Source organism: Drosophila grimshawi, unplaced genomic scaffold, assembly GCF_018153295.1.
Source record: "Drosophila grimshawi isolate 15287-2541.00 unplaced genomic scaffold, ASM1815329v1 contig_1377, whole genome shotgun sequence".
Lineage (NCBI taxonomy): Eukaryota > Metazoa > Arthropoda > Insecta > Diptera > Drosophilidae > Drosophila > Drosophila grimshawi.
This window is the reverse complement of record NW_025062900.1, coordinates 14,218,314-14,244,844: the sequence shown is the minus strand read 5'-3', so window position 1 is coordinate 14,244,844 and position 26,531 is coordinate 14,218,314. Positions and strand designations below refer to the sequence as shown.

The following is a 26,531-nucleotide window of genomic DNA, read 5'->3' as shown; positions in this document are numbered from 1 at the left end:
TTGTCAGTTGCAAATGAAATTGGTAATTGACACTTTACTAAAATAATTCGTGAAATTCTCATTTAGTCCACAAATCATTTCTTCTTGACTTGTGAAGCGCAACAATACTTGAGTCTGGCGTACTTACAGTTTCGCCTATTCGATATTTTGCCAATTTATTTTAATTAATGCTCGGCTCAAATGTTGCAGCATGTTAACAAATCGAATTGGTTTTTGTTTTCATTTGTGTCACTGCTAATTGACACTAGAAATTGGCACGCCACTGACTTTTTATTAAAGCATTTGAATAAATTCCATGTGTTTGATAAGTGCTATCATGCAAACGAGTGTAAAATACTTGATTCACTCAGGCAAAGGCTTACGTGATCTTAAATGAGCTACAATATATAAAACATCAGTTTGATTAGGGGATAATTAAAGTAATATTGTATTAGAAGGGGATTCAATTTATCAATCAGATTGGAAGATACTCAACTACAGCTATTATTTTAGTTATTATTAGTTTAATAAATCAATTATGAGTTACTGTTTATGGAAATTAAAAAAAAAAATTGTGGACCATATTTAAATGTTCAGTATATTTGAAAAACATATTTCCAGCAACATAATTTATGAATTGAAAACGAGGAAAAACTATTGATAAGATACATTTATAAATAAACTAAGCTTTTTATTAGATATATTATGTTTTTGAGTAACTAATCGCTGTAGTATTTGATGTGTAGGTGATTGATTTATCTGCGGTATAGCGCATCCCTTCAAACCTCACAGCTCAATCAATTGGCACTTCATATTTTGTTTTCAGATTGCGCATATCGTTTATTTTTTACACGCTATCAGTTTTCAATGAATTTTCAGTTTTTAACTCATACTTAAAGTGGGCGTCGGTTATTCATCTCGACTTTGCAATATAAAACATAACTGAGTCTGTGTGTGTGTGTGTGTATGAATGCTGAGCTCTGGATCATCATTGCTATTGTATGTTTATATATATGTATATATATATATATGGTTGTATTCGTCTGTCGTCGCTCAGCTATCCGGCTTTTGCCAATCAATGTTTGTGCAAAAATTTTTCCAAACTCTTAGGCTGCTTCGTGTATATTTTGCGTTTGTGAGTATATTGTTTTTATTTTCAATAAATCGGCCCAAGCATGCCATGCAGCTCAATTGCAGTGGATTAAATTATTAAAAAATGCCGAGAACACAAGCAACAAAATCTGAATGTCCGCAGTTTAATAAAGCGTAGAGACTTTAAATTGCTTGTGGTTGTATAAAAGTGATGCTGGCTTCTGTTTTAATAATAATAATTTAAATACAAAACTGTAGGCTTAATTAAGGAATTTTTGGAAGCTTCCGATGCGATCATGAGAAGCAATTCAAAAGAATAATGAAGCTAAACTAGCAGCTAAAGGATTCTGTACATGTTTTATGATATTAGAAAACAATAACTTTTTAGCAGTATTTTTTTAGAAACCATAGAGAAAAACATGACTCTCTCTTTTGAGCACCGTCCGTCAATTTCATTCTGAAATCACATTTAATTTCCATGTTTCTTCGGGCGAAAAATGTAGCCAAAAATAAATCGCTTAAGGCCAACTGCCAGCCATGCTAACCGAAGCTCAAATAAAATTTCAGCTGCACGCCATTTTCATATTAAATAACTTTGTATATATTTCCTGTGCTCCTGCGACGAGCTACATATTCCCATTTATTTTTTGTTTCTTTTAAGAGTCGACAGGTGAACAATTTCACAGCGTTTCAGCAGCTCAGCTGGGTTCAGGTTCGTACAGAAGCAGCCAAGAACTACACAAAAACTCATATTAAATCAGGCCGAATCACCTAACTTAAGAAAATATTAATTTGTCTGTATGCTTTATGATAATATTAAGTCGAATTAACCAAACTTTATACAATAATTGAGATTTAATTCAATTACAGATAAGAGAGAAACTATTCAAATAAATAAATTTATGGTTTCTGACCCAAATTTGAATTATTTTAGATACATTTAATCTGCGGCTATTACAACTGTATCAAGTTAAGTTTTCTTGTTGAAGAGAGAAATCTAAAGCTGAATCAAAGTGTCAAGGCTGGCAAGCGCACAACCAATGCAAACGCCTCGAAGGGTATTATCTTATTCAGGCGTGTTAACCTGTGAAAAGGATACACCACACAAATGTCTGCGAATGCTTTGATAGCAAGTGTTAGTGTGGAATATGAAGATTACACAAGAATCTGGGTGAGACTATGGCCTTAATCGCCCACCCAACATCCGCATGAGTTAGGTACATATATGAACCGTTAATGTGTGTGTTGATTGAGCGTGTGTGTTTTTACTTTTGCCAGCAAGGATTCATGCAGAAGTGAGCTAATGAGCCAAACAGTAGTAGTCCACTTACATTAACCATTTAATAAATGTATGCTTATATTTAAACAGTTCTCTGCTAATACTCTTGAAGGATTTCAATTGATTCTTATCTTTTTATGGTGGAAATGAGATTTGAGATATTTATTAAGAATATTATAGAATAAACACAGAATAAATTCGCTATTAGCTGGTAATTAAGAAATAAAAATAAATCACTAATTTAATACCTCTTTTTTGGAGTATTGCACCAATTTAAGTATTTTTTTTTTAATTAAAAGCACATTTGTAGTTAAGTTAAGTTGCTTACTGTTTATTTAGTTCCTAGTCTGATCCGCAATATGTATCCACTCATTTGGATTTATGTAGATATCGGAGATAGTGCCACTCAGCGTTTTCATGCCCTGATTAAGTGGCACTGGTTTTGGGCGTTGTGCCACGCCCTTCATCCATTGCTGCCACGCCAGAGTCGCCTGCTGTTTGCGCTGCTGCTGCTGCTGTTGCTTTCGCTGTGCTTCACGCTGCTGAATCTGGAATCGCTGCTCAGCCTGTTGCGCTTTTTTCATCTCCCAGCACTGCAGGCTCTTCAACGCCACCTCATCCAATTGTGGATGCGGATAGGGTTGGGGGTGGCAGGTGGTCTGGGTTTTCTCTGTATTTGCTTTCCGCAGGAATGTGTTCGTGGATTGACGTGCCTTTCGCTCACACCACTCTTGCACCCGCTGCTCATTAAGTTGTCGACGCTGTGCGTCCTTTTGTTGTTTTAGCTGGCGTTGTTCGAGCTCTGCCTGCTGCTTGTATTGGTGTTGCCGCTTCTTGGCCGAAAGCCAATTATTGTAGGCCTCGTTGGAGCGACGCATCACCTTTAACTGATCCAATTGCACTTGCTGGTCATAGTACAGGGAGGCTGTGTCCGAGCCCAGCTCGAGTTGAGGCACATAGCAGCTGCTCTGAGTCTCCAGTTCGGCTGTCTGCTCATCCATAGATGGGTACATGGAGACAGTCTCCTCTTCCTCCCAGCTGCACATGGAGGTAGTGGAGCCTCTTTCCAGCCGTGGTGCCTCCATCCGACAGTGCTCAAGTCGCAACGGTTGATGTGGCCTCTCCACTTCAACGAGCACAACGGCATCTCGGCTACCGTCTGACGTGGAGCCGTTGTCGCTGCTGCAGCTAGACGGTCTCAGCGTTGCCATTTCCGTTTCGAAGGATCGAGGCGAGCTATAGCGCAGTGTGGACTCCTCCGTATCGGCCATCGAGTTGAGGTCGCAGGACGATGCGGAGTGGTCCACATAACGAGCTGTGGGCGGACTGGGTAGCTGCTCAGAGTCATACAACTTGATGTAAGTCCGCGAGTAGTTTGTGGGCCGGTCTTCCATCTCGATTTTCTTATCCGTAGCATGGACCGGAACTGGAGTCTCCCGCTTCAGCTTGGAGCGACCGTTGCTTATCGCTGAACAATCAACATAATTTCCATGGATGTTTATGCGACCGACAAATGCCATTTCGTAAGATCTACAAAAAGTCAAACTTATTTTATATTTGTAGCTGTCATTGTAACTTGGCCTATTCTTACCTTTTTCGATTCAAAGTGGGGAATGCGTAACTCGAAAATGTGGAGAGAAATTGTTAAGCAAATAAAACTGTATGTAAGTGTATGTGTACACAACAATAATCAGAATGAAATTGAGAAACAAACTTGTAAAAAATGTGTATACTTTTGACAACAGACACAATGCAATTATTTAAAAAATGAGTTTTGGTTTGTATTTATTTTTAATCACACTGGCTGATTTAATCTTGGTATTTTCAGCCTTAATTATTCTGTTTTTTTGCAAATGGCTTTGGCTTTACTGTTGTGTATTAAATTAGTTAAAATCCAACAATATTTGTTTTAAATACTCTTTTCAACTTATAACCAAACAATAAAGCAATGCATAAATGGTTTGCAAAACCAGCTAACTGACTTATGGCCAATCATTTGATACGCGGCTATCATTATGTTTGCCTATGGATGCATTAGCTGCAATCATTTTTTTTTTCCGCAACAATTTCTCTCGATGGCAGTTAACATTTTTGATTTCATTTTCTATTAATGTACACTTTAGCTATTTTATTTTGCTATTATACGTATGTGTATTCGTTTTGTGTAGCATTTGTGGCACACCGACTGAGAACTTGATTGCCGTTGCAGTTTGCGACCGCCGCTTTTACATTCTAATCGAAATTTTTATTGTGCAAAGTCACGAAACGTGAGCGACGTTCGGCGAGGTAATGTCAGTTATTTGACAGTGGCAACAGTCGAGTGCACTGCCCGACAATGCGGCTGAATGGACGTGGGATGTGAGTACTGGTAGACATGCATAAACTTCGCCCAACTCCCACTGTTCAGTCTTCCGACGCGCCGCAGTAACCACAGGATCGGGCTTTTCAGTGCCGCCGTCTGAAAGCTAAGCCCAAAATGTGCCACTTAGCCGTACTGGCATAAAAACTTTAGTCGATTGCCCTCCACCATCACCTAGCCCTCAAAATGGTGCAGCAGGTAAAAACAAAAACCCAGACCGCGTTGGCATTGCAACCAACATTATTTTTATAATATACAAGCGAGCCGCACGGCGGCGTCTGTTACACGATTTGTCTTTATCGACAACACACGAATTTCTCTACTCCAACATGAAATTCCATTAGCGAGTGGGCAAGTTCGGACTGGGGGTTGGAGTGGTGGTCGCTGTCGATTTTAGACGTATTATGGAATGTCATTGATACAAATCGAAATTATTGTTTGGGAATGCGAGAGCTCAATGCCTTAGTGCAACATTTTGTAACGTTTCACGAGCTGTTGAGTGCCAGTCGCATATGGTCTCTGAACAATCTGTTAGTCAAACTAGGGCATGCTGGAAGCGATTGGACTTCGTTGAATTAATATGATTGCATTTGGATTGTTTGACGATTTAAAAAAGATTACAACAACAGGAGTTAAAGTAATATTTTAAGATTAACACCATTCATAGATTTAGGAAAAAAAGTTTTTTATGGTGAATTTATGGGTTTTACCTTTGATATATTTGTACATCGATTTCTTAAACAGATTATCGCTGTTCATTTCGATATTCTTTCGAATAGCTTGTAAACTTTTTTGAATATTTGAATACCCTTTCAGCTTTAAATTTATTTACACCTTTTATGCACATATATTTACATATTTACATATGTTTTCTTTTTTTTTATTAAATTTTATTAAATATAATCTGGTGAATATAATTGACAACTAGTAAATTAGTAATAGTAATTCTGAAATTACATATTATAAAATATAATCAAAAAATGGTATTAGAATATAATTCATTTTACAAATCAAAAGAAATAACTATACAAATTAAAGACACTGTTGTCTTATGTTAATTTTGTTGTGAAATATATATAAAATATCTAATACATTAGAATGACTATTACCAAGTACACTTAAATACACTAATTTCGTTTGTACTGTTAGTCAAACGGTAGTTAATTGTAAGTGAGCGCGAATGTTGAAACTCGATTCGATCCACGCCCGCACAATTCTAATGCCAATTATGGAGTTGAAAAAAAAAAACGTGGGCAGGTAGATTGTCAGTTTTAGTTTCATGTTGAACAAGCTCCATCAGCACGCAAAAGAATTTAAATCAACAATTAATTAGACACAAATTGAAATTCATGACTTGCGCTAATCAGAGCTTCATTTACATATGAACTCAATGGCAGGTATTCAAAGAGATGGGAGCGCCACTGGTTCCATCTACTGGGACAGGTCAGTTCGTGGACACGAAAAAACTATTAAAGCGTAAAATTATGTCAGCAATTAGGCAGGCAAACTATGACACTTGAAACAGACGCACATGGGAAGCGAATCGAGTAGAGCAGCTGGATGACGGGAGGAGGTGGGCATCTGGAATTATAGCCAGAGCCCTTGCTCAGCCAGTCTGGGGGCCTTATTAAAAAGTCATTTACATGCAGGCGGCGCAATTGGCCGGGGTAGCAGCGACATGGCGATTGACAAGCTGGCTGAATAGCCGACTGACTGAATGGTTGACTGCCTGACTGTTCAGTTTGTTAATTTCAGATTTGAAACACGTTTTCAACTCAATTTTATCGCATGTTACGCCTTGTTGCCTTTCGCTTTTACGCCCAACCAAGCCTAGAGTTTGGCCTGACTCGCTCAATTCCTTTCTACGAGGACCTACTTTTTGGCATGAATTTTGATTTGAAGAGCCGTTGTCGTCATTTCTATGCAGTCACTGGTCCAATTAGAGGCCAAGCGTAATTTATGCGCCTCAGGAAACTTACTATAAATTGGCCTTTGTTGCAGTTGCTATTGATAGGCAAAACTTACCATCCTACGCCTCTTTTGTGTTGGCCCACATGCGTCTCATACGAAAAGTTTAACAAAAGCATCACTCAAAAAGTTTTAATATCATTTTGCATAATAATTTCTCATGCAAAAAAAGTTGAGCCGAGGCCAGGGCCTTAGACACCTGGCTGACCGCACACATGGGAATTCCAGCAGGTGTCGTACCCAAAACTCATAAAGCTAATTTAGAAATGTAGCAAAGTTGCTCCGGCCATGCCATCATTTTGTGTCCACTCCACTCTAAATTTATTTAAAGCCGACAAGTTGCCATTCGAAATGCATATTTATTCGCAGGAAAGTAGGCAACATTTTTCTCTCTGTCGCTCAGAGGCTTTGAGTCGAGGATAACTGAGCTGTAATTGCATTAAGTTTGAGTTTGTATAATTTGCCAAAAGCTAAGTTCATTTTCAAAGGGAACAATTGCTAGAATTCCGTAAATAAATTTCGATGCTATTTCAACCAGTTCACGAAAATCTCAATTTTTTAAATGCAACAAGTACATGAAAAATATCCATTTATTGGTAGTTGTAGGTAATTTAAGTCGAAGTATTATTTTGAAGTGTTAACTGGTTTTCGGAATGCTTCTGTTCTTGCTTTGCCTTGTAAATAAATGCAATATAATGCATGCATCGTATAGTTTAAGGCGCTTTGCGCCTTTGCGTATTTGTGTCAACACTTTTTGATAAGATTATTGCATATTTACTTGTGCAAGGATTGCGCTTTGCGTTGTCCAACTTTTGTGCCAGAGAAAAATCTTTATTTAATCAGGCATACTTGTAGTTAGAAAGTTTGGCATGAAAGTTTGCCGGTCCATTGTTTCTTGCATTGTCTTGGCAAATGTCTTTTGACATTTTATTTTGCATACTTTCTGGGCATCCAAATATGATGTGATCAAATAAAAACTTTTTACAATTACCGAAAGGCAAGCTTCAACTCCCAGTTGTGCCATTTGCTGGCTGGCTCTTGCCTACTTGCAGGCTTGAGAAATCTAATAACTGTTAAATCACCTGCAAAATGTTCATTTCACAGCGCTATAAGCACGCAGCTAGCGTCTACTATATGTGTTGAGCTCCTGTCCCCCTTAACCTAGCCAGCTTTGGCAAACGCTTCGCAGTCCTTGTAGTTGCTGTAGTAGCTGTGCCTTGTCGACTTAAACACTTACAAGGACTTAACCACCTTTTGTTATTTTTGCGTAGCCTGTCTGTCACTTTAATCTGCGTCCCGCACGCAGCAAAGAATTAATATGAAGGACACAATAACACACATTGCCAACTTCCCACCCAGCTCGATCCCAGCAGAAGTTTGCATGCCATGGCTAAAAAGTTATTAACACGCGTCTCTGACTTGTAAGTAAGTCATAGATGTTTTATAACTTGACTGCCGCAGGGGCTGCACTAAACACATATATAAACTGCTCCACTGAAACTTCGTTCATATACTGAAATTAGTACAAATATTTCCATACGTAAAGTCTAAGACCGTCACAATTGCTACTCAAAAATAACTATACATATTAAATATATGAGACTTAATAGTATGCTTATTTAAATTATGACTTTCGTTCTTTCATTGTTTTCTTGCTTTACTAAACAGAGGGACTTAATTTATCTACCGATACGAAAATTGTAGCCTGTTACTCAGTTTGCTAACATATTTTTATTAAAATTGAAATTAAACCTTTTGCTTGACCACAAAATACCACAAACTAATGGAATGCTAGTGAAGCTGTTTTATATTTTTGTTAAATTTAAATATAATAATAAAAAATCTATAATAATCCCTGTGCGTGCAAAAAACGTTCTTTTGAGAGTAATTAGTTGCTCTAATTAATATAGTATGGATTTATAGGGATTGTTGTTATTAAATTTGCCAATCTGATTACACTTTGAGTACTATTTTGAACAGACAAATTCATTTTACTTTGTCCCGGCAACACTTCTGCGATTGTTCAATACATCACTATTCATATCTACCATTTGTAGTTGTTGTCATCGACAAAGCACAGGCTTCGCTTCCCTCCTATTTACTCTCTACCATTTCCCATGGTTATTGATCACTCATCATCACTGTGATGTATTTGGGTCCATTGTGTGGGCACAAAACCAGGTCTGTTCTCGACTGCTCACCTGACCGCGTTGCAGGTTGCTTTGTCTTATGCTCAATTGTCGTGTTGGTTTCTGATTCATTTTTCTCCTTTTGCTTAACGGCTGCCAATGCATTATTTATGTGCCAAGCATGCCGCAACTATGTGGACAGGGTGTTTTCATTGTTTCTACCACAAGCGACGGGGCGATTTATCTTTCTTCTTTTTTTCCAAATGTGTTTTATCTTTGGACCTAGTTATGCCTCATAGCAGGAGGTCGTGTTGCTTTTTTCTTATGCAAAATGTTCACACGCATGGCGGATTGAGATTAAGAGTAGTCCATTACACTAAATGAAACCCAAAAAGAGCTTCGTAAACAATTTATTTTCAATCAGTAAATCTTTCGAGTGCATTAAGTTCATAAGGTAGACGGGTTTAAGAATAACAGCAATACGATTATCTTTGAAGTTGAAGAAAAAAAACAACAACAACTATTATATAACCTTCATTTTCAAAGTCCAATACCATTGTTCCACAAAACGAGATTCAGTACCGTTAAAGCTACTTCTCGCCTCATGAAGCAAGATAGACCGACCAATGAAGCATGCCACTGTACACAAGTTGGGAAGTACACAAAGCCATGTTTCTAGCCACACACACAGACATTCAGCGCGCCAACATCTATGGTCCATTTGGTCATCAAGCCGAAATGCATACTACCATAATGTCAAAGCGAAAGTGCGTAAACAATGCAAACAACATGATATCGAGTCGACTCCACAAGTTAAGCTTGGCTGTGTGCACGGAAAGGTTGCGTCGTCTTGCTTGGGTCTGATCTACTCTTGGTGCAACAAGAGTTGCATCACAAAATAACAAAAGCAACAATAACAACAGTCAAACAAACTAGTTAGAGCAAACTACATTGATGACGAATAACATGCTACAATACCTACCAAATTTAATCCTGCCAATGCTCAAACACACATATATGTATACGGAAAGCATTCTATCGCACACAAATGTAAACATCCGCTTGACCAACGCATGCGAGTGTGTGTGCGTGTGTGTGTGTGTGTGTGTGTGTGTGTGTGGATGTGTGTATGTTGAGCTTGTAGCTGGAAACCAAACTAGCGTTGACCTCATCAAAAGGATTCGGCAGCGTCTTTTTGGTCTTTTTGTTTGCCAAGCTTGGCACGGCCTTTGACTTTGATCAGTGCAGTCGAGAATAGAATGGTGCAGTACGGGTTGAGCAGAGGGGTAGAGGTATATCGAGGGGTGTGTGGGGCTTAGGGCGGTCTTGGAAATTGTGCAAATGAACTTTAGGCCTTTGGCTTATTTTGTTTGCATTTCGGTTTTGCTTTGCAAAGAGCTCTGGCTATATGCCTGAATTTATATCTCCCTATTTCTTTTTCTCTCTTACTGTCTTCATTCGGATATCTGCCGCACTTTACTGATTTTGTTTGCGCCTCAAAACATGCTTTACTTTATTTTTGACAATATAATTTTGTGACTTTACAGGCAAAGCAGCAGTGTCGAAAATCTAGTGAAAATGGACAGTTCGTGCTACTTTCTCACTCCCCACTTTTTTATAGTGTATCACACTCGATACACACACTGAAACGGACAACAATTGAAATCCTATTGAGTGTAAAGTGCACTCTTCGGTATCGTATTTTGTTTGCATTTGTGTTTTGCTTGTTATTGCAAATTGCGTTTTATTTTCATCTGTCACAGTTTCACAATTTTCTCCTCCCCTCCCCTCCCCTATCCAAATCTGGAGCTTGCTAGTGCCACTAGATTCACTTATCGTATTGGTTTACGAAATTGCTTAAGCTCTGCTGACGCAATTGCTTAAATTGACTTTTGAAATGTTGAACGATAATGTTTGCAGGGGCACTGATAACAACAAATAAGCACGAAACCAAAATGCTGTCTCCAACTACAAAGTGAGGAGAGTCTGGGTACAAGTTGAAGGGTTAGAAGGTTAAGCAACTGAGAATTACCCAATTTTGGATACCTCGTAGACAGCTCTAAATCCTTGTCAAAATAAAAGAATAGAAGAAGCTTTCGGCTACATTCCATACATAATCGGCTCATCAGTTTCTTTGTGTTTACGAATTAAGAATGAAATCTAAATGGAAATTACAAAGAGGATGGCATTTCTTATTTTGAAATACAATTTCATACAAATTGGCTCTTCACAAATTGATTTTTAGTTTAAAGCGAATTTGGAGTGTGTATTTTTTATTTTTGCTTTACATTTAGAGTTGTTATATGAACAATATGCTGAATCTGAGCTTAAGTATTTATTGAAGTGGATCCCTTAATCTACATATATATCACTACATTACTTAAGAAATAATCTTATTGACTGCAGCACTTCAAATTCAAAGATGAACTTAATTAAATGTAATGGTTTGTTCCTGCTGCTGACAACTATTATAATGCCAACAACTGTGCCATTATCACAATCACTAACATCTCTAACTTGTGACATAGTCACTCTTTTTAATGTTTTCAAGCGGCTCCCAGGACATGGGATTTATATAAATCTGGGAAACGGTACCACGCAATGAATCGATACCCTGATTCATTGGCACCGGCTTGGGCTTATCGTAAACATTGCTCATCCACTTTTGCCATGCATTTTCGGCCAGCTGCTTGCGCAGTTGCTCGTCCCGCCTCTTCTTGAGCAGATGATATTGTTTCTCTTCGCGCTGTCGCTGCTGCTGCTGTTGCTTCTTCATCCACCAGCTCTGCACTACGTGTATAATCTCCGACTGCGTAACACTGCGCACAGGCTTATTATTCGACGGGCTTCCACCTGCCACAGAAGTGGCTGCCTTTAGGGCCGCGTGTTGCATATGATTTTCTAGACGCCGCTCTGACGCCAGACGCGATTTATCGCGCAACCATTTCTCGTAGCATAGTTTGGATTGCAGCTTGCGTTGCTCCTTCTTCTGTTGCTCATTCTCGAACAGAGTCTTCTGGCTCTGCAGTAGTTGCTTGCGCTGCCTTTGCTTTGCAGCATACCAGGTATTGTAGGCCACCTGCGGCTCACGATCCAGCTTTAAACCTTTCAAATCACGCATATAATCTAGAGTGCTGCATCTTGACCGTAGCTCAAGCGAAGGTAATACGGTAGTTTCTGTATCCGTCCGTTTGAGGGAGCCGTACATCTCCTTGAAGCTGTAGAGCGATTTGGTACGTCCATTATTGCTTGAATAAATGTTGCCGCCTGCTGTCGGCAATGATAAAGGCGATGACGATGAGTTTGGCGACTCATCCTGGTTCTTGTAAAACAATTTCGAAATAGCTTGCAGATTGGAGGGGGGCTCCCATCGTTGACCCGAAAGAAACTCGAGCGAATCGGAGCCCGATTGCTCCGAATAATGCGATTCCTTCGAATGGTCCGATGACGTTGTTAGACTGCTTATGCATGTGCGTCCAACGTAAGACTCATTGCTGAAAACAATGTTACCATCTGCATCCAAGTGTCCACTAAACGCCATTGTGCTGTTGTGTGTAGCTGTAAGGTAACAAAATATTACAATTAAATATTTAACAAGAAATAACAAGTCACCTGTCTGAAATAATATTTTTGTATATGTCTAAAATACATTTTTTAACTGAGCTACTGCGCTCATTATTAACCATTATTATTAAAGCTTTTATTTTCTAGTAGAGACATTCACACGAAAACTAAATGTTTTCGCATGCAGCTTTGACCCAGAAAGTGAATTTATAATATAATTAGCTGTCCAAAGTTTGAGGAACACTCATATATAGCTTTGAAATGAATATGTACACAGTAATCCGGTGAGGACGTTGTATCATCTTAACAAAAATATATATGCTTGATAAGTGTGAATATAATGAAGTATTCATTGACTACTCCTTTATTTCCAGCAGCTATGTTAACAATTTAATAAAAAGAAAAAATGCTGTATGAATTTTATACAGTTGCAGGTTGATCTGGTCGTAATTAAATCACAGTTGCCTTATATTTTCTGCCCCATTCCAGAGCTGTCAATGCATCAGATACTCATATTAACCGCCTATCAATGCTGCGCCATAAAATATTTGTCATCGCTCGACACACGCATGCCAGTCTCAAACGCAATCACACACAAACCCACACACACTGTATGCAATTAAACTGGTTCTGCTGCCAATCGTTTCTGCATATGCAACGAAAAATGTTTAATTACAATGCAGAAAACAACAACAATTACAACGGCGACAACAATAACTAGTGGGAGAGTGGGCAAAAGTATACCTTGACGTTGCTGTTGTTGCACGATTGTAAACCTCAGTCGCCGACACATCAGCAAATGGTGGTGGCTCATTGACATTTCCGCTGATTACTTTGTGATCCCACACACAGAGATACAAACAAACAGACAAGCACACACAAACACACATAAACACACACACACACACACATATATATACGTTCAGGAGTCAGGTATAATGCAGCGACCCGAGTCAGGACATGCCATGACATTTTAACACCCAACTTGGAACGCCACCCGTTTGCAAAAATGGTGGCTGGTCCGTTGCTGGACCTTTCAAGCATACCCTTCGTGTATGATATACACTACGAGTGTGTAATTACATATAAAGGAACAAATATTCACATTAAAAACAGCTTCAATAAGAAGCAATAAAATTTAAATCAATATGCTTGTTAAGAATCTTAAATGCTTAAGCCATTAATTTGCATATTTAAAGAAATACATAAAGGTTAAAGAAAATGCTCAACTGTGTATCACATGAGAATATTATAAAATGAGAATTGAAATTAAATGTGTTTTGAACATATTATACTAATAAATCAAATTATTGTAAGAAATTATAATTATGGTCATATAAATATTATACTGTACAAATCATAATGGATATACGAGTTAGCTTCTATGATTTTAATAATGTGAATAATGTGTTCAAATACAATATGAATATAAATAAGTTTATGTTCATTGTAAACCTTAATAAATATATTAAGATATAGATCTTATATTTGAAAATGTATCAAAGATCTCCAATGAAATGTATTTTTCCTTTCACAAAAAATGCAAATCTCCTGGTGAAAATAGGAGGTAAAAACCGAATTGAATAGCTTTTAAATTTCGTCTGTTTGCATGCAAAATTACCTTTAAAAGTACGAGTGCTTTCTGTTAAGTATATGAAAGTATATTATTAATTGCGCTATAAGCGTATTCACATTTCATTATTGAAAATATGTTTCATGACAGCACACGGAGAATCTCAAAATTTAATGACAGTCTAATTATGCGTGCAAATGGTTCATAAATATTTTATAACGCCATACTGGCCACAATGCCTCATACTATCCCCTTTTGCCGTATCCTCCTGGTCATGCTCTCTTTTTGTATTCGTTTTGCATTTTGGCTTTTCGACTGTCCATCCCTTGCTCTTGCGCCTATGTGTGTGTGTGTGTAAAATTTGTGTTTTGCGCATCGCTGATTGCATTGCGGTTTAACGACTTCATTATTGTTAATTACACGTCGCGTTGCCCCCTTTTCCATATAAAGGCAACACAGTGCCGCCTGTCAGACGTGCTATTGCGTATGCAAAAACATGACTAATTTATACGTAGGGAAACCACATTGAATAACACTATCATACTGCAGTTATTACATATCTGGAGCGCTTGTTGGGTGCCAAATCAAATCATACTGTACGTATGTGTTTGCCTTGCAGCAAGCTCCAATCAAAGTGGGTTAGAGTTAAAACGTTTTCGACAGATTTCGACTTAGGAAAATAAAGACTCTTTGCGTTCCATAACTATCATCAAAAATTGAGAAAAGTAAATAGTTGTCTTATCGATAATCGTTACTAACTTGCAATTAACATTGAGGCTAAGAACTTGATAATTTCCAATCCGAAAGATTTCTGTAACGCATCCACATTCACGGAACTACCAGAAGTTACAGAAATAACAATATCCAATAATTTAGCAAAACGATTTCACTTTTTATTTTTTGCACAGCACTGGAACTCAAAAAATCTACATACAAAGGTATACATAAATTTTTCATATAAGATTTCCAAAACCTACTCTAATTTCAACATAAGAATATAAAAAGAATAAGATTAATTTAATCTACACCATGATATATATTATTTGTATATAAAGGTAAAAATTGATGTTAGTAATTACTTTTCTATAAAGCTGAGTTAGTATTATGGTTATTTATTTATGTTGTAAGCTACACAATGCATTCTATTTCATTAGTAATGACAATATTTCACAAAAACAACTTTAATTATATTAGCCGCATGCGCAAATTGGTCAATATCCGAATTTATAAGCCAAAGCAAGTGCAGTTGATTGACTGTTGATAATGGCTAACTGAATATTTATCATGTGTAGAACAATTACAAAGGCAAATCTTTCGACCGCATTTGATGCCCAGAAAATTATCTGACATTTGGACAATGTTATAATGTAATTCAGCTTGAAGCGTTAAATGTCATAAGCTCGAAATTATAATGCAGACATGTTAACAAATTTTACAGAATGCCACACACACTTATCTCCCAGTGCGCAAACTTCACATTCTGTGTCGGCCCGAGCGGAGTCGAGCATTAAATTCATTTCACATGCAGAGCAAAACGCCAGATAGACAATGGATCGTCTCCACCACCCAAAAGCGCACTTCACAGTTCGCCCTTTTGTCTATGACCAAGATTTTGATTTGGAATTTGTAAATATGGTCACGTATGTTATTATACCAAATATCTCTCATGGTTATGTTTATGTGGTCTTTGAATGTGCTGCTCGGCGTCTTACAGCAAATTGACTTTTGTATTCTCTCATTTGAAATTGTGGCACATGCAATTTCCACATCTATATATTTATATATTTATGTGTGTATGTGTGAATTGAGAAATTTGAATTTATATCGAATTTTTGCCATACTTTGGGATTTTAATTAAATCAGCTTAAGGCAATTGCTTTGGTAAAAGAGAAAGCCTATTTGCTTCTTGGTTTACAATATTAAAGCTATTTAGCCAGAATTTATTGTAAATTGGATTTGCCATGAAAACTTATATCTAACAGGTGTTAAGTGTATTCTACTGTGATTTAATTAAATTATGTTATTCCCTAAAATGTGAACAATTTATCAACAAGCTACTAAAAATATTTTAAAGTTGAATATACCTACGAATATGTACTATCCCATAACCTTAAGATCCTCAACTTAGCCTCCATCCATAGCTCTAGAAAAAGGAAGAAAAAAGTGCCTATCATTGCCTCATGCCGGCAATGTCGGTGAAATGTATCTTTCACGCTCAATTTATTTGTAATGATGTCGACAGCATGTCAGTGGCAGAACCGGCAACTTACAAGCCTCAAAATGTTGTGCAGTGGGACCTAGGTAAGACCGCCTGTTTGGATATTCACTAGGCAGAAAATATATACATACATATAAAAAAAAGAAACGAAAACGTGGGACAAGCAATGGCACATTAGTGCCGCAAATCCCAATCATAAAGAGCATCTTCTCGCGAACGCATTTTTCATGTCGAATCGTGGCAATCGGCACGGTAAATGATGTCCTGGGGGAGTATCCAACATTTGTATTTTTTCTTATATATTTATTTTATTTATTTTTTTTTTTTTGGGGCACGAGGCAGTATTACATTTGAAATGGCCGCATGTGTAGCGCTAATGAAATAAACATGTTTATGAGATACAAATGCTGCCCCTGAAGGCCTTTGGTCTAACAAATTTGTAGGATAACTTTTTTTCTCACGCTGCGTTTGATTAATATTAGGTGTTTGCTACCTTGCACCTGTCGTCTTTGTAATTAATTGAATTATATTTCTCAGGACGTGCCAGTAAGCACAGTTCACAATCCCAGGCATTATAAATTCAAAGGGCATCAAAAATAGCGGAAATGCAATTAAAATGTGCAAGGAACTGCAAAGATCTCCATCAGCCTCTACTCCAAACTATCCAGCTTGGATCTGGTCCTCGTCTTGCCCACTGTCAGCGCGTGTTGGTCTGTAAGTGTGGCTAAGCGCAAATTACCAACAGCTACTTACAACTGCTGGATATCTACAAATAAAAAGGAGGCAAGAAAATTACCGCTGCATTTCATGCTGTGTCGGGTCGAGAACTCAACTCTATTATGCTTAATTAAGTTTTTCTGCCAGTTGGCGCTTGGCTTGCTTCATAGCGGCATAGTTCAAATAGAAGTAAGAAGAGAACTCCAAACATTATATTCAACGAATACAGCGTTGTAGAGCAAACTTGTTAGTTAGCCATTGTTATGGTATGAAGAATGATAATCAGGAAGGATAAAGAAGGAAATTATTAGAAGCCGTACTTGTTTTTCACGAATTGAACTTGCTAAAAAAGATTGAAGAACATTACCAGAAGAATATGCAACTATTTGCCGGTTTCTGTTGTCATAACAATAGAATTTAGAAACCTCATGTTTCAGTGAATCAATGCAGAAAAATGATTTCAATTATTAAGACTTTGATAGTCATATTCAAATATGACTACTATAATAAATTAATTTACCATCTTGTGTTATTAATATCAATGTCTAGCAAAGCTCATCAAATGAATGCAATACTTTTTAGTACTTTTAATGCTTAAAATTCCATTGAAGATAAACAAATCGCCCTCAGCATTTAATTTTAATCCGTTATAGTAAAAAGAGAAGTTGCATCTGCTGCTTAAACGAATCCCAGTTGAGATGGTTGTACTATATACATTCCGAGCGCCATTCAGAGTTGCATGCTAATGAGGTTAATGCTTGCATTGAACCAAAACAGCGAGGCCAAAAGATGGCCAACCCCACTTCCCTTTACACTTACCTCTACATTTTCCATCATAAGCGCCGTGTTGGATTTTCAGATGTGTAGAAAAAAACTGGAAAAGGCAGGCAAACAAACTGACTGCCGACAGACTTATGCACTCAGACACACAAGCGGACACACAGCGCAGACTTGAAGGGACCAACTAATCAAGGTAATGAAATCAGTTTTATTTCCACTTTTTATCATTTTTTTTTTATTTTTATTTGTACTTACGGCAATGCTGCGGTGTTCTAGATACATTGGAGGCCAGGCAAATAGAACAGGAATGTTTGTCAGCAGCTTGCTCAAAGTGTTTGCTAAGCAGCGGAGTGAGCAGGAATGCTGTGAGGGATTGCGAATTCCCTGCTATCTAGCATTTGGCTTGTGTGGATATAATCGCCTCAGACTCGTCATTTTGCATATTTGTGGCTAGTCTAATGAGAAGCTTTTTAGATATTACAAATTAAATGTATTAAATGTGTGATGTATGTCTGCGCTAAGTTAGGCAGACAAATATCTAAAGATTCAAGGGAGGAAAAGTTTGATAAATGCAACTGGAAAATCAATTTAAAATTTAATAAATGAAAATAATATAGTATAACTGGACATAATAAACTCAATAACCACAAAAATAAAATACTAAAATAAATTCTCTTTAAAATGTTTACTATATGAAAATTATTGTTACTGATTACAATTTCTTTACTGCCCATCAATAAATGTCATATATTTGTATTTAAACAATCAAAATGTACGAAATGTTGGAATAAATGATTTGCTTTCTTTGCGCTTAGAAGCACAATAGTACTCTGCATATTTATTTGTCTTGAGTAGCAATTTGTTCCATAATGCTCTCAATCCTGCTTAACTCTTGAGCGGAGTCTCTCAGCGCTATTGTTTTTAAGCGCCATTCAACACCTTCAGCTACAAGCGCCAAAACTCTACATATCACGAGCAGCGCTAACTTGGCAAATTCAATTAGTTAGCCCGAAATCTTTGCTGATAACCTGTCATTTTTAATTAAGAAACTTTTCAAACAATTGCTGATGAAATATTGCCGTCACCATCACGTTGAAGCCTTATCAATGATGGCTACGCCATAAAGTATGCAACGAGCAGCCAAAAAACCGACACAATTGCAGGCAAGTGAAAGAGTGAGAGCTAAGACACACCTATACACACATACACGCACACACATATCCACGTATAAAAAGCTACACGCATATTGCGGTTGAAGACGCCTGTGTGTGTGTGTGTGTGTGTGTATGTTTTCATTGCCGTCTTTTGGGAGCATCGCATAAATTTCATTTGACATAGTTTTTGAGATGCTTTAAACCGAAAATAGGTTTAGATGCAGACGAAGATGCGAGATACAGAAAGCCACTCACACAAGCACACACACATACAAACACACACACACACAGACAGATAGTAGGCGAGACGGTTACGGTTATAGTTGCCCCCAGGCCATAATTGGGTGCGTCAGTGCATAAGTCACGAATTCATGCGAGGAGTCCTTCGAATCCTGCTCGAGTCGTTGTCATGACGACAACAAACACACACACACACACACACATACACACCAACACTGTTTTACTTCAATAATTGTGTATGTGTTTGTGTGCATTTCGAAAGTACACAGCATTAAAATAGGATAAATGCAAGTTGCCCACTAATTGAATTGCCGACAACACTTGGCCCCACCCATCACGCTCAGGCAATGAAATTTTGGATATTAATATATTCACGTAAGCGGAAATGTGCAACAAACATGTGAGCGACATTGGCTCAACATAAGTTTATTTAACTAGCTAGCAAAGTTGTCCTTGTCGTTGTTGCTACCAACTCTATGAATAGTAGTTTTAGGTAGTCCGTTCTGGCTGGGATACTGTTGTCGCTTTAAAGTTTTAGTGGCTGCAAGTTTGTTGAACCATTAAAAGCTCATAACGCTTTTGACATCAATATTATGTTTGATAAATTGTTAGCATGCCAACGAATATTTGGAATGCAGAAAGCAAGAGACAGTTTGACAATTGGGCACGCTACTGTCTCGCTCTTAATTAGTGCAAATTTAGATACAAGGTTTGGGGAGTTTCGACTGAATTTTTCAATGTATGCATATTTAAGCTTGAAATATCAAGTATTAGTTTCCAGTTAAATATTTATGGATAGGAATAGAAAATATAAACTTAATTTAACTAAGCTAATGTTATTATATTATAATATATAATATAATAATATATAATTAAATTATGTTATTTTGGTTTGTGGATTTTCAGTGTGTAACTGTAATTAATTATATCTGTATCCATATACCAAATAATATTTTTATCTCAGCACAACACACGGAATCAACTGCAGCAAATCAAAATCTACCACTTGAGAGTTAGCCAAGTAACAAGAGCCAACTGCCAAACTTTCTGTTGGCCTTAAGTCAATTAGGTAAATTGACTTACCTTAGTCCTTAACTGAAGTTGTCGCGTCTCCCAATTTTTTTTCTTCTTTTTTTGCATGGCACTTAACTGATTTGCTTGTGGTCGGACTGAAGTTGAGTTGTCTTCGGTTCATTTTTCCTTGTGAGGTGCCAATGCGCAAAAGATTTTTGTGTGCAGTCTGAGATGAAGCTGGCTGATTGGAAGACTTTTAAAGGACTTTCAGGACTTGAAAAGTTAAAGTTCTTTTTTACGTAATTAAATATTAAATGTGTTAAGGAAAGTCTTTAATCTTATGTATTGAGTTGAATCTGAAACAAATCATTTGTCAGTAAATATTAAATTGAGTTTATAAGTAGGCCAAATTAACATTTAGCTGACACATTTCACACCTGTTTGTGTACATTTTCATTAAACAAAAATATATATAAGCCCAAAACTATACACTCTCGTTGATTCTCTAAGGGATAAGAAGTAATACTATTTGCGGTGAGTAACCAAAAAGTTATAAGTACAATAAGTAATAAGTAGTACGACAACAGTTTGTCTTTGGCTGAAACAGTACACTTATTTTGCTTAAGTTTGCTTCAGTCAGGCATTGACTTGTGTGAAAAATAAAATGAATTGGATTTAATTCGTGGGCATTCATACAGATTACCTTAATGGTTGTGCAATTTCAACTTGCAAAATATATATTTATTCCAAATTGTAGGCGTCCCATCGGCATGTCCGAGTTTTATTAAGTTAATTAAATTTGCGGAGATCAAAAGTGAAATGTTATGCAAACGAGTTGCATATATTGTAAACAGGCTTTTGAATTATTTAAATAAACATTCGGCGACCGCAAGCTTGCTTTGGGCACACATGGCGTATGCATGATGAAATATGTATCGCATTCGCCGCAGGTAAAATTGTCACGTTTTTAATTAAACGCGCGGCCACCCAAACAATACAACAGCAATAATAATCAATGGCAATCCCAATACTCGTAACAATAACAAAAACGATCCAAAAAAATGAGAAATGGAATTATAATTAAAAAAAATCAAAAGTGATTTGAGTGCGTGTCTGAAATATGTAATTGAAACCAAAAAACATACAACCTGTTGGCCCAGCTCTCCCCGTATTCTGTATTTTATGGCTTATTGTATTTACGCTATTGCAGCAATTCAACAGTTTCAGTTATATAACTGCAGGCGATCAAAATGTCTCTGTAGAAATTGGCTAAAAATTCTTTCTATTTTTCTTCGTAATTAATTAAATATGCACATCTGTTGGATATTGATTACATTTTGTACACTTCGAGCTCGGTCATTCTCGTTTCAACTATGCCATTGCCTTGTAGCCTAAATAATTAATTTACCTCCCAGTTTTAAATTTACACATCCCTTTCCAGTGCATTCGTAGCTCTGTTCTCTGACCACATCTGGTAATGTTCACAGCCTTTATTCAATTCGAAATATCTTAAGCCATTTAACAGTTAACAATAGAATTGTCTCACAAGGATATCGGTGTTTTTTTTATTATTTTTATTTCAACTATTTTAGATCATGTGGGTTTAACAATTGTTAATCGCTTTTATAGTCAGCAGTAGAGTTATTAGCAGTAAATAAGTAAAGTGTGTCTTTTAAAATGGCTTGGTATTAGTGTTACAATTTTCATTACTTATTTTAGAACATTCAAATATACCAATTATAACTTATTCCACAATTAATCTTAATTGTTCCTTTAAAAATGCGTTTGATACAGTTATCTGACGCCAATATTATGTCTGGTAAATAACTTTGAAGCACCTTTCAATCAATTCGCTTTAAGAAAAAAATGGATTGATTTTTTAACCGCATAGTTGTACCACGGTTCATTGCGTCGCAACAAATTTTTTAATCTGTGTGGCCCATTTGGGAGCCCAACCCAGTCGACACCAACTGTCGGACAAGGAATGGGGACGGCGAGCAGGGACAAAGACCCTAAAAGCCCACCCTTCTGTCTGGCGCCTGTCGCTCATTTGACAAGTCATTTGCAGGTCGTAAGTAGAAAAGGCCACTTAATTGTTTTTTGTTTTAATAAGGCCGATGTCGGCGCAAGATACAACAATTAAGCACATAAAAATCATTTAATTATGTCTATCAAACGTCGCACACGGGCGCCCAAAAGCGAGCAGCGATAAGTTTTTTATTACACCTCAACTCGTGTGTGCATCTGATATGTGAGCTTGGATAACTGTGTGTGTGTGGGTGTGGGTGTGTAGGTGAGCCTCATTAAAAATGAAAGCGGTGCTCATTAACTGTGCCAGGTAACTGACAACGTACAAACAACAAACAAGGCATCGACAAAAACAGCAAAAGCAACAAACGATTTTAGAGTCGGCAACTTTACGCTTAAACACCCACACACCATCAAAACACGTGCTGAAGTTGGGTGTGCGTCATGTGTGTGTATGTGTGTGAGTGTGTGTGTGTGTGAGTGTGTCTGTAGTGTAGTTTTAATTACCTTTTGCTGTCGTCGTGTGGGTCTCTCGTTCGACTTGTTTAAGTAATTGTTTGTCATTAGTTAAAATGTTTTCATTTTGTTTCAGAGAGCGAACTGGGCCGCGTTTTGTGTTGGTGTGTTTGTCAATACACTGCTAAAAAATGTGTTGTTTCTTAGATGGCTCTTGGGCTGTGCTTTCAAAATGATGTTGCAAAATATATAAATATTTTTAATATAAATATTGTAGCAGTTAAAGCTCTATTATATTTCTTTGTCAAACACGCTTGCCTAATTTACTTTATTCACAATCTTTGATCTCTTCTTCTTAGTTTTATATTTTACTTAGTTTATTTATTCCTAGGTATTTGCTTTACATACTTGGTTTAAATATTTAGTGCGTAGTAGGCTTTAGTCATCGGGAGTAGAGGTGCTAACACAAATGACTGCCAACAATCAATAAAAACATAAACATAAGAAAATTTTGAATTAACACTCTCAACTCTCAGCTCTTTCATAGGACACTTTCCAGCATTGGAGAATGGCTTTCGTAGGACGTCGCAATATTGAGGGACAGTTGGTGGATCGTCAACTGATTTCTGGTATGGGAGCAAACTCAATGTCTATGCCCGACTTGGGTGATGACGATACTGATTCGGGCACTTTGGAAGGGTACAGTAGCCGCTCCTACATATCGCCTACTGTGCGCTATGTGGCAAACAAACGGGAAGACGTCGATATCGAAAGCACTTTCGCCTTGGAACGTGGAGGCAATAATATGGATTCTGTGGTGGGCTTCAGCGATCGCAATGACAAGTGTGGAGAGGGAGAGAATGAGGATGGACTGGACATGACTAGCGATGAGGAGACATTCAAATGCAGCACAGTTTCCAAGACAGATGATCTTGACTCCATTGATGGCGACACAGTTTGCAGCCCAAGAATTCCAGACGATTTTAATGCTATGGACTCTTTTCATGAGCCCCGAGCTTGTAAATCGAACTTACAACAAGACGATGCCCAAAGTTTCAGCTCTGTGGACAGCAGCACATATTGTCGCTCCAACTCGAAAGCAGAGGATGCTTTTAGCCTGGGCTCCTTGGATAGCAGCTTAGCTAGTGATATAATGGAACCATCAAATTCGATCAAAAACCCCGTAAAGTTAGACAGCAAGGCGGACAGTATGAGTCAATTAACCAGTCGCACCTATAATTTAAAGGCATCTACACTGCGTCGCGAAGATTGCTCTTCTGCATCCACTTTCAGCTGGACCGATATGTATGGAGATGCCCTCAAGCCGACCCCGGGTCACGACAATGTTGTACCGCCGCTGAGTTTCAATTTTTCGGCAACCTCTTCGTCTGGGTCGTCTACATTCTTTCGTACTCTTGATGACGAGCAGGATCGCCAGAAACAGCATGTATATCTGGAATGGGTGAAGCGCAAGGAGCTCCAGAAGAAGCAGAAACAACAGGCGGAAAAACAGGAGAAGGAGAGGCGGGAAGCGGAGACTGCAATGCGTCAGCGTTTGGCCAAGGAGCGCTACCATGAATGGTGCAAGCAGAAGATGTTGCAGCAGAAGAAAACGTCAACTATTAGCCTCAAGAGCTCTTCCAGCTATAGCTGTACGGGTTCCATGAGCTCAAGCGCCATAAGTGCCGGTGGCAAGAAACAGCCACCCAAGGAGACTCCGGAGGCTCGGCGGAAGCGTCTGGAAGAATGGGAACGCGTTAAGACAAGGCAGCTGAAACGCGAGCAAGAACGTCAGCTCCAAGAGCAGCAGAGCAGAGATCAGCTGGAGCAGCAGCGCAAAAAGAAGTCCGAAGGTGCCTGGAACAACTGGATGAAGTCGGTGGGCAAGCGGGCCAAGCCGGTGCCCCTCAACCAGGGCTTCGACACATTGCGCGGCACCGTATCGAATATCTACGTTAATCCCATTGAGTGGGTCTCCAATATCGATCCGAATGAATCCCGCGGAAATTGATCTGTATGCCCAATCGGATAACAAGTTGTTTCGACAGTAATTTTAAGAAATCTAAAAAAAAGTTCAAAAACTAAATATTATGTCAAAAGTTCTAATTATTCGCCGATGATTGGATACCACTAAAAAAAAATCAACCTATATTAACTAGTTTATTGGATGGCTAACTACAATTTTAGCAATTATGTTTCAATAAACCAATAGTTGCAATAAATGATTCATTATTTTTTGGGGACAAATCCACAATGGTGATCATGACCTGTATTGAAAAATATATACGCGAATTCCACATAAATGGGAAGTAAAAACATCAAAAGTGAGCTCAGAATTGTTTTCTTTGTTGAATGTCCATTCCATCAGTTTGTTGTTGAATTTTTCGAGCAGTGTACATAGCCCAGCCATGACAATTATAATCGTTTTAATTACAAACCACGGACATTCATATAAGTGGATATTTCCAACACTGCCTCCCTGCTGCGCAGATTATTAATAAAAGCCTGTGTTTTGAACCCTCAAGGTGGAGTGCGGAACACCCCTCAATCCCAAGCTGGGCACACTGACAATACGATAACCTTTTAGCCTTGCCTTCTGATAGCTTTTTCCCACAACACTTCTTTCGTGTGCCGTTTTGTGTGCGAGTTAGTTGCACTTCCTTGTTTACCAGTTTGTGCTTTCCTATTGTGAACTTTTTCTATATTTACCGATTTTCCCTTGCCCATTTGTGTGTCAATTTGTGTTTTTATTATTTATTTGTCAGTTCCACGGGGAGTAGGAATTTGAGTGTGGGATTGGGTACTGTGTGGAGGCTTAATTAAGGTTTTTTTGCCCTGCTCACCCCCTCAGATCCCCACCAGACTTTTATTTATGCAATTAAGCAAAGCTGTGTGTAATAAAGTCCAGTTAGGTAACATCTTTGATTAATTGTAGTTTTGTTTACATGATGAGAGACCAAAGACTACGCTCGATTATATATGTCCAAAGCTAATTTATAGCAAGTGTATGGGCCAGCGCTGTCTTTCCTTCCAGGTGATTAGTATATCGTCCCTATTTGTTCATGTTCTCCACTAAGCTTCGGCAATTTATTTACATGTACCATGGGTTGTTAATCGCTTTTCAGGCTTGATCATTATCATTTTTGTGGATGTCTATAATCATTTGTTTTGCTTCGTTTCAGTCTGTTCGATTAAATGTTTATGATGTTATGTAGTAAAATGTTTTCGGGTTTCCCTAATTTATTCTTAAACTTGTAAAACTCTTAAAGACAACAACAGTCGACGCCATTTAAGAGATCGTATCGTAGATGTGTTTTAGAATATACGTTTTCTTTTTGATTAGGATCAGCTGCCGAGTCGATGTATATATTTGTCTGTTCGTCTGTAACAACCTGCAGATCTCAGACTCTATAAGAGCTGGAGACTTAAGATTTTGAATTTAAATATGTTTGGGAGCATTCTGCAGTGACTCCCATTAGAAATGATAGCGCTTGGAATCCTGCTTGAGGAGTGTGCAAAAAGGTAATTTTGCCAATACAATTAGAATATATTTAAGACATTTATCGTAGTCAAACTCAGTCAACTTCAGCACTCTTACTTGTTTTTTGAAACTCTTGCTTGAATTTTTTGAGACATTGTTTCTTCTCTTGTCACCATGTTTACACAAATCATAGCTATTGTCTGCTGACGGGTGCCTAACTACTCTGAAATTTATTTACAATTTAGCATTTTGCTATATCGTGTTCCTGTTTGCATTCTCTTTTTCCTAGGTTGTAAAGTTTAATGGGCTATCATAAAATGTAAGCACGGCAAAGTCCCAAACACAAACATCTAAGGGGATGTGGGGCACAGACCCAGGCTGAGACTGGAGCTCAGATGATGCCATAATCACAGCAATGACAATGCCAAAATGTTAATGTGCCTCCACTTGTAGAGCGTGTGGTTTATACAAATTTTTTATGGGCACCTATAAATTAAAAA

The 26,531-nt window shown here is 37.8% G+C and overlaps 3 protein-coding genes across 3 annotated transcripts; 1 reads left to right on the top strand and 2 right to left on the bottom strand.

Annotated features, from left to right (window-relative positions):
* Positions 1 to 2,660: 2,660 nt before the first annotated feature.
* On the bottom strand, positions 2,661 to 4,020 carry LOC6562233 (coiled-coil domain-containing protein 34). Its single transcript, XM_001988159.2, has 2 exons — positions 3,942 to 4,020; positions 2,661 to 3,880 (listed from the first exon to the last, which is right to left on the bottom strand). The coding sequence occupies exon 2, from the start codon at positions 3,868 to 3,870 to the stop codon at positions 2,686 to 2,688; it is 1,185 nt and encodes a 394-aa protein (XP_001988195.1). The 5' UTR covers positions 3,871 to 3,880; positions 3,942 to 4,020; the 3' UTR covers positions 2,661 to 2,685.
* A 7,043-nt stretch (positions 4,021 to 11,063) lies between these two features.
* On the bottom strand, positions 11,064 to 14,934 carry LOC6562234 (coiled-coil domain-containing protein 34). Its single transcript, XM_001988160.2, has 2 exons — positions 14,703 to 14,934; positions 11,064 to 12,364 (listed from the first exon to the last, which is right to left on the bottom strand). The coding sequence occupies exons 1-2, from the start codon at positions 14,713 to 14,715 to the stop codon at positions 11,319 to 11,321; spliced, it is 1,059 nt and encodes a 352-aa protein (XP_001988196.2). The 5' UTR covers positions 14,716 to 14,934; the 3' UTR covers positions 11,064 to 11,318.
* A 5,622-nt stretch (positions 14,935 to 20,556) lies between these two features.
* On the top strand, positions 20,557 to 24,772 carry LOC6562235 (chromatin assembly factor 1 subunit A-A). The gene is made up of 2 exons (XM_001988161.2): positions 20,557 to 20,600; positions 23,087 to 24,772. The coding sequence occupies exon 2, from the start codon at positions 23,119 to 23,121 to the stop codon at positions 24,559 to 24,561; it is 1,443 nt and encodes a 480-aa protein (XP_001988197.1). The 5' UTR covers positions 20,557 to 20,600; positions 23,087 to 23,118; the 3' UTR covers positions 24,562 to 24,772.
* The last annotated feature ends 1,759 nt before the right edge of the window (positions 24,773 to 26,531 follow it).

Excerpts from the sequence above, each read along its gene's own strand:
- LOC6562233 (XM_001988159.2), bottom strand. The coding sequence starts at position 3,870 with ATGGCATTTGTCGGTCGCATAAACATCCATGGAAATTATGTTGATTGT.
- LOC6562235 (XM_001988161.2), top strand. The coding sequence starts at position 23,119 with ATGGCTTTCGTAGGACGTCGCAATATTGAGGGACAGTTGGTGGATCGT.